We start from the raw sequence: 12,558 nt of genomic DNA, 5'->3' as shown, positions 1-12,558 counted from the left end.
GCTGCGAGGGGGGGAAGGAGGTGGGAAGAGCAGGCGAGAGCCTCTGGGGAGCTTTGGGTGTGTGGGAGGGGACCAGGAGGGCAGGGAGCCCGAGGGAGGGGGGTAGCAGGCCATGAGAGTTTGTCCCTGTGGGCTCCACCAAGGCTGGCCTGCCTTCCCAGCAGGTGCAGGAGCCCCGAGGGGCCGCGGCAGAGGGAAGGCCATGCGAGGGCCTTGAAGCAGACCAGGTCCAGGTCCCAGCACTACCACTACCTCTGGGACCCTGGCCTGGCACATCAACCCCTCCCTGGGCCTCAGTTTCCTCATTGGGAGCATGCTATCGAGTTCCTGGGAGGAGCCACCGAGATCAGACCAGGCTTGCCCACAGTGCCCGGGGGATGCAGTGGGCCAGACACCGGTGCCCAGGGAGAGAAAGGGCGTGCCCGAGGTCACCCCCACATGGTGCTGGGCTGGGCTCCAACCCAGCTCTGCCTGGCTCCAGGTCGCACAGCTGGCGGTGGGCAGAAGGGCCGGGGACCCCTGCCTGTCTGGCCCAGAGCCTGCCCCTCCCCACCATTCTCTTCAGAATACTGGGTTTTAAGAGTGAATTTCTCTCTGTGCATCAGTGGTGGTTCCGTGAACTCAACTGCCTTGTCTCTCAACTCTCAGCATCAGGAGCTCCTGTGTCTGGCCTCAGTCCCTCCATTGCAATGGAAGCTAACCAGCTCCTCACAGCCAGGAGGGACGGCACCGACCACATTCTCTGGGGTGTCAGGTACCGGGGGGAGGAATGCGTACTTTGGGGCCCCCTGACTAGGCTTCAAATCGCAGCTTCTACCCGCATGACTTTGGACAAGTTGTCTCACCTCTCCAATTTCCCCAACTGTGAGACAGGATGCATTATAGCACTCATCTCCTAGGCTGGTTGAGAAAATTATAAATAATGTTTGCAAAGCATACAGCAGGAAGAAACAAGGATGGCTAAAGTATTAGCACAGATGCACATTTTCAATTGATTTTCCATCTTTGAAACTTGGGCTGCCAAGCAAGGGGGAGCTAGGCCCTGTTGCCAGAAACTCAGTGAGTCCCGGGAATCAGACAGCAGCCCCGTGGGGTCCCTTGGAATCAGACAGCAGCCCCGTGGAAGCTTGGTGGACCTGGCTCCGGCATGCCTCTTGGGTACCTTCCTCGGAAGTGGGGACTTTGCTTTTCAGGGTCCCACGTGAGATGGAGAAACTGAGGCCCAGAGAGGAAAGGCAGGTTGACAGGTAAGGGCAGCAGTGACCCGCAGGGAAGGATATGCCTCAAGGAGCTCGCTGATGCCGGGCAGATGGGACAGCTTGCTGCCCTCCACGTCCTCTGAGTACATGCTGTCGAACAGGAGGGAGCCGTTGAGGTTCTCCACAAAGGCGGCCTGCAGTCAGAACCACACAGGGCCTGGATGACCAGGAGCCGGCTGTGGTGAGTCGCGGTGCAGCCCTGTGAGGACACTCTGGGGGTCAGGGGTGGGGGGCGCCGGCTGGGCCCTGGGTGGGCAGGGGCTTCCTGGATGAGGTGCTGCTTCACTCAGGCACTCGGCGGGGTGGGGGTGGGGGGGTGGGCGTCTCCAGGCGGAGGGAATGCCGAGTGCAGGGTCCCAGAGGCACCAGGCCGCGGGCTACGCTGAGAAGCGTGCACGGGGCCCTCAGAGCCAAGGGACCTGTCATGGGGAACTGCCTGAGGGTTTTACGGGCCACCCCCACCCCACCCCACCCCGCCCTGACTGCTTTGAGCCCCATCTCTCCAGCCCCAGGAGCTGGGGGCAGGGGCTGTGTCAGTAGTGGGGATGGAGCAAGACGACAAGCGCCAACAGATCAGATACGGGCACTGCTGGGCAGCATCTGTTTTCCATCAAGGCCGTGGGGGTTCCTGGCCCGGGGGCCTCCTCCATCCCTGACCCGCTGGGAGCACCTTGTGCTCCTCCAGCTCCTCCCGCCGGGCCTGCTCGTCCTCCTGCTTCGCCTGTGCCAGGTTCTCGCGGTGCCGCAGCTCGTCGATGGTGTACTGGTGCTTTGCCTCTGCCAGCTCCTTCTGCCAGGGGGCAGGAGGGTCAGCGGTGCCCGGGCAGGCCCAGGCGCCTTGCGGGCATGGACCGGTGGTGGACAGGAGGACGGCCCCGCCTCTAAAGACAGCTGCTGGGCGCCCTTGCTGGGCCCAGGGGGGCTCGTTCCGGCACCTGCCAAGCAGCCCGAGTCTGCGCTCATGCAGGGAAATCAGGGAAGGCCCAGGAAGTGGAGTGTGGGAAGCTCATTCTGCACTCCAGGCGGCCTCACCTGCTGCCCAGGCTGCAGGGACCACGCACCCTGGACCCCCAGCCCCCAGCCCGTCTCCGACTGCAGCCGAGCACCACCAGCTCACTGGCCTCTAGAAGTTGGGCCTGGGGAGTGGCCCCCAGCAGCCTCCTAACCGTGTCTCCCATCAACCTGCTTCCTGCCATCACTTCTTGCCAGGGCGCCTGTGTCTCCCTAATGCAGCCTGTCCCCTTCTAATCTGCCCCCACCCCGGCACTGGGGCAGAGCATCCTCACCAGATGCTCACCGTCTTAGCTGCTCGCTTACATCTTGAGGCCTGGGGCACTGGCAGCTCCTGCAAGGTCCACCTGCCTCCCTCTCTCGCCTTGTCTCCCGCTGGTTCGCAGGCTCCAGCCTGCCCCCCGCAGCCTCCTGATGCAGGGCCTTTGCCCGAGCTCTGCCTTCCGCCCAGGCTGTGCCTGCGGCCATCCTGCTGGTTCCAGCTGAAAAACCACTTCTTGGGGAAGCCTTTCTGGAAACCCCGCCCCAGGCCAGGGCTGGCCCACTGACCACCAGCCCCATTCTGTCATTTCCCAGAGCCTGGGTCCTTCCCTCCCAGCCTTCCCATCTCTGTGGGATTCTCTGCAATTCCAGATCCTGAGCTTTCCTTCCACTCTCCTGCGCTGGTGAGAGACCCTTCCCGGCTTCCCTCCCACACGCCGTCCCAATGCCTTCACGTGGGGCCTGGCCCCAAACAGCACAGGTTCCACTCTAGTTAATCTCTTACACAGAGGTGGAAAACGTCTAAAATCTCTTGGTATTCACTGAGCCGTACACTTACATTCTGTTCTTCACATATTCATAGTGAATAAGTGTAAACATTTAAAAGTCTCTCGTAACCACCCCCCTCTCCAATCCCCCAGCCCTGTCCCCCCGAGGCTGCCATCTCCTCCCCTCCTCTCCCCCTACACACCCTCTCGCCACTCCTCTCTCCCTCCCTTGGTCTCTCAGACAACCCCAAAGCCTGTCTCCCTGTCCCCCAATCTTCCGGGTCCCCACTCCCCAGCCCTGTCAGTGCATCCGGAACCTCTGGTTACACCACGCCACCCCATGAGCTCAGAATTACCGTGCGCCCCGCCTTCAACAGGATGAGGCCCTGCTGACCTGGCCCCAGTACACACGGCCCCCAGGCTCCCAGCCCTGCCCCTTCTCAGCCTCAGCTCCTCAGGCTGCAGCCAGGCATGGCTTGGTGGGAAAGAAGGGGCCCCCAGTGAGCTCCAGGGAGCTGGCAGGCACCTCGCAAGCCTCACTCAGCCCAGGCTTGGCCCTGGGTGTCCCCATGTCCGGGTCCTGTGGCACCAGGAGGCCAGGGGCCAGGAGTAGCCTGCGCCTGCAATTTGGTCATAATAATGTGGACGGGGGCTTCGGGTGCCCCTGCCTTGCAGAACTCAGCTTTTACAACCCTGTTATTGTTATTTATCAGGGGATTCTAGGCGGGCCCCCGAATCTTTATGGGGCAATGGGTATACTTGGGCTGTGCCGCCTGCCCCTTGGGAGGCCTTCTGAGGACCCAGCAGACAAGGCCCGGCAGGGGCTGTGGCAGCCACGCTGGCCCATGGACTCATAATGAGCAAGACACGCCCAAACAGACCCAGTTCAAGCATTTGCAGCCCTGATGCCTTTGAAATTATTGTCTAAATGAACGACAAAAAAAAAAAAAAATACTGGAAAGTCCTAGTATTCAAAATCCCAGATTTTTCTACTGCTACAGGACAAGAGAAAGGCCATGGTCAGAGGGAGCCACTCCCTAGCCCTCTCTCACCGTCTGGGAAGGTGCTGGAGAGCAGGGACTCTGCCTCGATCCCCCCAGGGTGGACTCTGCGTGGAAACCTGCAGACCACCCTTCTCCCATACCTTGCTGGCTCCCGGGGCTGCCCGGATCACCTCCAGGCCTCCGCCAGCTTTCTGTGGTGCTGGGTCCTCAGTCTCTCCGCTGCCCACCTCAAGGAAGGTCAGCCCTGTCCTGCCACCCAAGGCCTCACGGATGCGCCGGATTTGTGTCTTTCTTTTTTCCCAAAGGGACAGGTACCTCCAGGAAATAAGCCCACTGCTGAAAGTGTGTCAGGTGAGAGGCTAGTGAGGATGGGGCAGGGAGTAGTCAGTAGAGAAGCAGACCAGGCTGTGGGCAGAGCACACAATGGGCCAGGCTGCTGGGCCCACCCCAGCTCAGCCATGAGAGCCTGGGAGGCTCACCTCCTGGGTGCCGACTTCCCTGCAGGGAGTCAGGCGGGAGAGCAGTCGTGTTCGGAGGGTGAGTGAGAGGGACGCAGACACTGCACGGAGCTGGGCTGTCAGTGTACAAGCAAAGCTCACGGCTGGAGTTGGGAGACCTGGCTTTGCACTGTGGCTCTGCTGTCAGCTGGTGATCCTGGGCCCACCACTCTGGGTGCCCAATTTGGGAAACTGGACAGTGTGATGGCTGTGAGGTGGCCTCGGGACCTGGGGCGTGGCTCTCACAGAGGCAGAGAAAAGCCACCCCTTCTCTCCTGTTCAATCCACCAAGCCCTGCATCCCTCCCACTGGACCCGGGGGCCTGAAGACCGTCCCGTGGGGGCTGAGGGCTGAGCGGGCACTTGCCGCGTGCTCGTCGATGCGCCGGAAATCCAGGTAGGTGAGGTCAGGCAGGTAGGCATAGATGGACATCTTGTAATCCTCTGACTCGGAGATGGGGTTCCCGGAGAGGCTGAGGGTCCGCAGGTCCTTGAAACGCCGCAGGTAGATGACCTGGGGAGAAAGGCCCATTTCTTGGCCAACTGTGGGGCCGAGTACTCTCCCGGCACCCTTCCCGGGCTCCCGCCCAGCTGCGGCGGCCTTTGGCCACGTGGAAAGGCAGGGGAGATGGGGTGGGGGCTCCAGGCACAGGTCCTTAGTGAGGTTTGGGTCTTCCACGGAGACATGGGTTCAAATCCTGACTGTGGGACCCTGGGCAAGTGACCCAACATAGCAGAGCCTCAACTTTCTCTTCTGGAAAAGGGGCACAAGGGCTGTTCATGTGTTGCAGGTAAGGGGTGAGGGCCAAGTGGAATGAGCTATAAAGCATTTAGAAGCTTGCAAGCCAACAGCTATGGTGGTGCTGTGCCCATTGGAAGCTATTACGTTCCCCAGAAAAGCCATGTTTTAATCTTGACCCAGTCTTGTGGACTGTTTCTTTTAGGCTGATTCAATACAGTAGGGGGGAAACTCATGATTAGATTATCTCCGCAGAGATGTGGCGTGCCCAGTTGTGGGTGTGGCCTTTTGATTAGATGGAGATGTGACTCCACCCATTCAGGGGGGGTCTCGATTAGTTCACTGGAGTTTTTAAAAGGGGAAATGTTTTGAAGAAACCTCAGAGCACGGCAGATGCAGGCGTTTGGAGAACAGTTACTTCAGAGACACGGGTGTTTGGAGATGCCTTGGGTGCCCACAGAGAGAGCAGACGCCTAGGCACGGGCAGGGCCCAGCAGACCCGCCATGTGCTTCCCGTGAGACGCTGACAAGCGAGAGCCCGGAGCTGTGTCCAGAGGAGCTGAGTGGAGGCCCCAGACGCTTAGGAAGCCACTGACGTCAGGAGCTGGAAGCAACAAACCAGGAGCAAGGACCAGCAGACGCCAGCCACGGGCCTTCCCTGTGACAGGTGTTCCAGATGCCATCAGCCTTTCCTGAGTGAAGGTAACCTCTTGCTGGTGCCTTAATTTGGACATTTTTACTTCCTTAGAACTGTGAACTTGTACCTTATTAAATTCCCTTTATAAAATCCATTCCATTTCTGGTATATTGAATTCTGGCAGCTTTAACAAACTAATACAAGCGGTTATTATTATCAGGTAGTCCTATTAGGCATGTTTTTTAGATGGTAAACCTCTTAAATTATATGTAACTCAGTGTAGAGTTAACCTTGGATTAACTGGATAACAGCTTCTGGAACATTCTACTACCTGTTGTTCAGTCTTCCTATGCTCCATTTTTTTTTAAAAACAAAACACATTTTATTTAGATTGAAATGAACTATACAAAATTGATTTTCTTCAAATATAACAGCAATATTTTTGGTATTATTCCCAGATAAACCACAAAACACTTATTTTCGTAGTCTTTCCAGTTTTGCTTATAAATCAAGGTGAGCAGTAGATACAGTCATGGAAACAGACAGAAGAAAACTCATAAATCAGCTGTTGGTGTCCACGGCTGCAGATTTGGTCCTGACTGAAACGGATGTGCTCTCCACCTCCCCGCTGAAAGGCCTGCAATGACGCAGCCCACCCAAGGAGTGCAGACAGCAGCAACCTGATGCGAGAAAAGGCCTTCAGACTTGAACTGTAACTCATGCCTTTAGGTTCACTTGATAAAGACAATATCGACACTGAAACCCTTGCTTGGCAAGCTCAGTTTCTCTCTCTCTCTGCTGATTCCCTTAACTGTTCAATACACATTTTTAACACAGTTAAAGGTCAGTCGTGCGCCTCATTTAATATTTAACAAAATGCATTCCTTCCTTCCCTCCACACCTCCTCAAAATTTATCTCTTCAAAAAACTGATAACCACTTCCGGAGAAGATGGCGGCTTAGTAAGACGCGCGGGTCTTAGTTCCTCCTCCAGAAAAGCAACTAAAGAAACAGAAACAATACGAAACAGCTCCCGGAGTCACGACAGAGACCAAAAAGACAGCGTACCCCATTCTGGAACGGCTGAACGGGCAGGGAGAATCCGCTGCAGTGAGATACCCGAGGGGCGCACGTTTACCCGGCTGGGGCGGCTGGCGACTGGGATCCCCTCCATGCACGTGGCTCCCCGGTCTGACTGGGAACGTTGGATAGCGGGGGCCCTCCCGTCACGCTTGGCGTCTTGGGCCAGCTGGGCAATTTGGACCGGCACTCCCCCAAGCCACGGCGGCCAGTGACCCCCGCCTCCACGCGCGGTTTCCCGGGCCGACTGCCCCGCAGACAGACGACTGCCACGAGCGCCACCTACTGGGCAGGAAAAGAAAAACAGAGCCCAGAGATTCCACAGAAAAACCTTTCAACCAGCTGGGTCCCACACCCAGGGAAATCTGATCAAATGCCCAGACAACAGCAGAAATTAATGGATGACGCTCGGAAAATTGAAGATATGGCCCAGTCAAAGGAACAAACCAATAGTTCAGATGATATACAGGAGCTGAGACAACTAATGCTGAATATATGAACAGAAATGGAAAAACTCTTCAAAAACCAAATCAATAAATTGAGGGAGGACATGAAGAAGACATGGGCTGAACAAAAAGAAGAAATAGAAAATCTGAAAAAACAAATCACAGAACTTATGGGAGTGAAGGACAAAGAAGAAAAAATGGAAAAAACAATGGATACCTACAATGGTAGCTCTAAAGAGACAGAAGCTACAATTAGTGAACTGGAGGATGGAACTTCTGAATTCCAAAAAGAAACAGAAGCTATAGGGAAAAGAATGGAAAAACTTGAGCAGGGAATCAGGGAACTGAATGACAATATGAAGCGCACAAATATACGTGTTGTGGGTGTCCCAGAAGGAGAAGAGAAGGGAAAAGGAGGAGAAAAACTAATGGAAGAAATTATCACTGAAAATTTCCCAACTCTTATGAAAGACCTAAATATACAGATCCAAGAAGTGCAGCGCACCCCAAAGAGAATAGACCCAAATAGGCGTTCTCCAAGACATTTACTAGTTAGAATGTCAGAGGTCAAAGAGAAAGAGAGGATCTTGAAAGCAGCAAGAGAAAAACAATCTGTCACATACAAGGGAAACCCAATAAGACTATGTGTAGATTTCTCAGCAGAAACCATGGAAGCTAGAAGACAGTGGGATGATATATTTAAATTACTAAAAGAGAAAAACTGCCAACCAAGACTCCTATATCCAGCAAAATTGTCCTTCAAAAATGAAGGAGAAATTAAAACATTTATAGACAAAAAGTCACTGAGAGAATTTGTGACCAAGAGACCAGCTCTGCAAGAAATACTAAAGGGAGCACTAGAGTCAGATACGAAAAGACAGAAGAGAGAGGTATGGAGTAAAGTGTAGAAAGAAGGAAAATCAGATATGATATATATAATACAAAAGGCAAAATGTTAGAGGAAAATATTATCCAAACAGTAATAACACTAAAAGTTAATGGACTGAATTTCCCAATCAAAAGACATAGAATGGCAGAAGGATTACGACCCAGCAATACCACTGCTAGGTATCTACTCAAAGGACTTAAGGGCAAAGACACAGACGGACATTAGCACACCAGTGTTTATAGCAGCATTATCTACAATTGCAAAGAGATGGAAACAGCCAAAATGTTCATCAACAGACGAGTGGCTAAACAAACTGTGGCGTATACCTACGATGGAATATTATGCAGCTTTAAGACAGACTAAACTTACGAAGCATGTAATAACATGGATGGACCTAGAGAACATTATGCTGAGTGAGCCTAGCCCAAAACTAAAGGACAAATACTGTAAGGTCCCACTGATGTGAACCGACATTTGAGAATCAGCTTGGAATATATCATTGGTAACAGAGACCAGCAGGAGTTAGAAACAGGGTAAGATAATGGGTAATTGGAGCTGAAGGGATACAGACTGTGCAACAGGACTAGATACAAAAACTCAAAAATGGACAGCACAATAATACCTAAGTGTAATGTAACTAGGTTGGAACACTGAATGAAGCTGCACCTGAAATATGGTTTTTTGTTTGTTTGTGTGTTTGTATCTTTTGTTTTTGCTTTTTTTCTTTTTCCTTTTTATATATATATATTATTAGTATTATTATTTTAATTCTCTTCTCTATATTAACATTCTATATCTTTTTCTGCTGTTTTGCTAGTTCTTTTCCTAAATCGATGCAAATGTACTAAGAAATGATGATCATACATCTATGTGATGATACTAAGAATTACTGAGTGCATGTGTAGAATGGAATGATTTCTAAATGTTGTGTTAATTTCTTTTCTTTTTTTTGATTAATAAAAAAAATTTAAAAAAAAAGAACTGATAACCTGACAGCTGGACCCACAGTGATGTTAACGTTATGTCTAAAATGACTTAAAGTAATTCCAGGGTGCCACTAAAAACGATCACGCAGAATTGAAATGTGGCACTTTCAGCGCTACGTCCTGAGGACAGACGAGACTTCAAAGCATGCGGGTTCAAAGAGGAACCCTTCAACAGGTAGGTTATTCATGACTAAGGTGTCCACGGCAGACCTGCAGGTAGGGCCAGTCAATGACGGAGCAGCTTCCACACACCTCACAGCTCCCCCAAACCTAACAGGAAAACTTATTTTGAAAGTCTCAAGTATTTTCCACGGTTTCAGAGTTGCCTGTAGGGAGCTCTGACTTACTGGTGCAGAGTTTGATATTTGTGTCCACCCTTACATGCAGATCATGGTTTATACCAAAATGTACGTCAAGCAAAGCCCAGTCAGTCACTTGACCTCTGTCTGTCTAAGTGTTCCTCGGGTAAGCTTTGAGATGCTTTCATCCATCTCCACAGCTGTTTCGTTCCCGCCCTTCACTGTAGGAAGAACACAGAAGACCTTCCACGAAGCACAAATTTGGGGAAAACCTCAGTGCCAGGCAGAGCTTCCTAAGTGGCGGACGGAAGCTCCGCGCCCTTCCTGCCGTGTTTCCACCTGGTTCTCCGACAACGAAGCTAGGCCGAGTGAGCGTCAGGATGGCTTTGTCACTTCTGTACGCGTCAGCGTCCCGTGACAGAGGGTTCCAGAGATGACAGTTCAGGAGCTCGGAGGTGCTGTCCTGAGCATGTATCGTGTTCCTGTCCATCCCGTGACAGAGGGTTCCAGAGATGACAGTTTAGGAGCTCGGAGGTGCTGTCCTGAGCATGTATCTTGAAGTTCCTGAATGCTGTGCTCCCCCATTGGAGCACTGAGGGTTTCTTTATAGTAACTCCAGAGGTTCACTGAGGGTCCAGGCCACCTCACTGAGCTCCGTGGGATTTGCAAGGGAGTTTCTTGTGAATATCAAGTTTGCCAAATTTGTGGCTTCCTCAAACCAAAATTCATGATAAACATCAATATTTCCCATCACTTCATCTGGTGGCTGCAGCACTGTAGTTAAGCTGCTGGCTGTAAAGAAAACATCCGAGGTTTGCCCCTGGAGATGTTTCCCTAAGGCCCCCGTGAAAGGTAGGACATTCTTAGGAACCACAACGGTAACAATGAAATCAAAGGCTGTCACTGCGTTACTGAGCACAGGTCCCCGCCAGGACTGGTCACTCCATCTAACACTTGTGTCACTGTGTATGCCACCTACACATAAAACAAGCGCCTGCAGGAGTTCCACCAAAATTTCAGAGGCATCATGCCTGCCTGTCCGCTGAGAATGGCAAATTTCCTTCAGGTCATTATCTCTTTCTTCATGCCAAAATCACACCGTCAAGCTCTAAAAGTAGTTGCAGTGATGAATGGAAAAAGAAACGTCCTCAGTGGTTCTCAATGCAACAGATGCTCCCATAATGGGCCCTGATTTTGCTGACCACATAGTTAAGGCACAGGAGGAGCGGAGTGTGTAAATAGCTTGGGGGTATTTCTCTAGAAGTCTAGAGGCAACAACTTTCATTTTGGAAGAAGACCCACTGGCCACAGTGTAAGCCTGTCCTTGACTGTCCTCCATGTTTAGTCCCCACTAACGCAGGGCGAAATTTCACAGCCAGAATTTCTGCATCGGCTTCATAAGGCAGGAGGCCCACCGACTTCTCTCTGAGGTTATGAGGTTCACCCACACACCTCACCAGCACGGCAGGGGCGCCCCCACCACAGCACCCCTGGGAAGGCAGCGTGCGCCTCTCACTTGCTGAGTTTCTTGCCACGTGCAGTTCTCGTAGCTTGAGCATCTGTTTCTGCTCGGTTTTCGAACAGAACAATGTGTTAGCTGCTGTGCCCTCACAGCGCTTTCTCGGAACCCCTCCGCCAGAATCTATTCAGCACCCCAGCAGCGCCTCCAGGTCACCAGGAGCGAGGAGACCTTCAGGGGCTCGTCAGCCTCGGTCCCGCCAGAGGTAGTTTTCCCCTAAGAATCGAAATCTCAAATAAACATTTTAGGTATTCCTTGTTTTCCTTCTCTTCATCCTGTTCCTCACCCTTCTGAATTTGGGTTCTGAGCCTTGCTGTGGTTTGTGTTTTTTGTTCCTGTTCAGAAGATTCATCAGCAGGTCAAGGCCTCTGAAAAGGCTCTCAGGGGTGGGGCGCTCGCCCTCCCTGCGGGGACCCGGGCTCAATCCTCAGACCATGCACCCCCCTAAATAATGCAAAAAGGTCTTCAGAAGTGGAGTCATTAGCACTATCACTTACTTTTTTTGTTTCAGTGTCCTGATTTCACCTTCACTCAATTCTTTTATTCATTTTCTGTGTCTACGATGTGAATTGTTCAAATGGCCACTAAGATCAAATGTTGTTGATAACATGTTATCTCGAAGAACCGTCCTCTGAGGACCAGCTCTACAGATGACAGAGGTCTCCAAGTGTGGCACATAACCAATAACGGTTATTTGGCTGATCAGGTGTTTGATTTCCCCAGTCTGCTCCGCAATTCTCCATGCCCCATGGACCTGGCCGGGTCCCGCAGGAACCTGACGGCGGGTGGGACTGTGGGGTCTTCCCAGAGCAGCTGGGACAGTGCAGGAGCTGTGCCTTGTGGCCCTGCCTCCGCAGGGCAGCCCACCAACCCGGTGTGCCCCTGTCCACTATTTCCAATAAAATGGGGGAAAAGATCAGAACTAACATTTTATTCAACAGCATTTTCTGAGCACTAAGACACTGTCCTATGCAAAAGATAAAAAGAAACCTAGCATCCTTTCCAGAAGGGACCCCTTTTGGTCATTTACTTGTTCATTCATTCAATAAACGTTCCTAAGCTCTTTGTGGGGAATAAGCTCCCATGGCAAGAGCTTACCTTCTGAGGGTAGGGCACAAAAAATTTTTAACAAATCAGTGAAACACATCAAGAGAGTCTGGGGTAAGTGCTGTAAGGAACAAAAGCCATGAAAGGGAGGATTGGGGCAGGCCTTCTCGGTGGGGAAGCCATGTTTGCACCAAGGAAGGGTGGTGTATTCCCCAGAGCAAAAGCAGCCCAGGCAAAGGACCTGTGGCAGGAACCAGGGGCAGGCCAGGGAGGCTGCGGGCTGCGGAGCGGGGAGGAGGCAGCCACGGGAGACGAGACTGGACACAGGCCGTGGCAGGTTCGTGGAGGATCTCACAGGCCATATTTCAGGGTTTGGCTTTTGTTCTAAGGGCAGTGGA

At 52.4% G+C, this 12,558-nt stretch overlaps 1 protein-coding gene across 10 annotated transcripts in view; it reads right to left on the bottom strand.

Annotated features, from left to right (window-relative positions):
- Positions 1–12,558, bottom strand: part of DRC3 (dynein regulatory complex subunit 3) — a 64,440-nt gene that overhangs the window by 39,288 nt on the left and 12,594 nt on the right. For 9 of the 10 annotated variants that reach the window (XM_077163379.1, XM_077163378.1, XM_077163380.1 and 6 more), the window contains 4 exons: positions 4,887–5,033; positions 1,930–2,049; positions 1,163–1,458; positions 846–900 (listed from right to left, as the gene is read on the bottom strand). In XM_077163379.1, the coding sequence (XP_077019494.1) occupies positions 846–900; positions 1,163–1,458; positions 1,930–2,049; positions 4,887–5,033 (618 nt within the window). The remainder of the gene's footprint in view (positions 1–845; positions 901–1,162; positions 1,459–1,929; positions 2,050–4,886; positions 5,034–12,558) is intronic. The other variant, XM_077163385.1, reaches the window with a different exon arrangement.

This window comes from Tamandua tetradactyla, chromosome 6 (assembly GCF_023851605.1).
Source record: "Tamandua tetradactyla isolate mTamTet1 chromosome 6, mTamTet1.pri, whole genome shotgun sequence".
Classification (NCBI taxonomy): Eukaryota; Metazoa; Chordata; class Mammalia; order Pilosa; family Myrmecophagidae; genus Tamandua; species Tamandua tetradactyla.
Note: the sequence above shows the minus strand (reverse complement) of the source record. Positions and strands in the feature narration are given on the sequence as shown.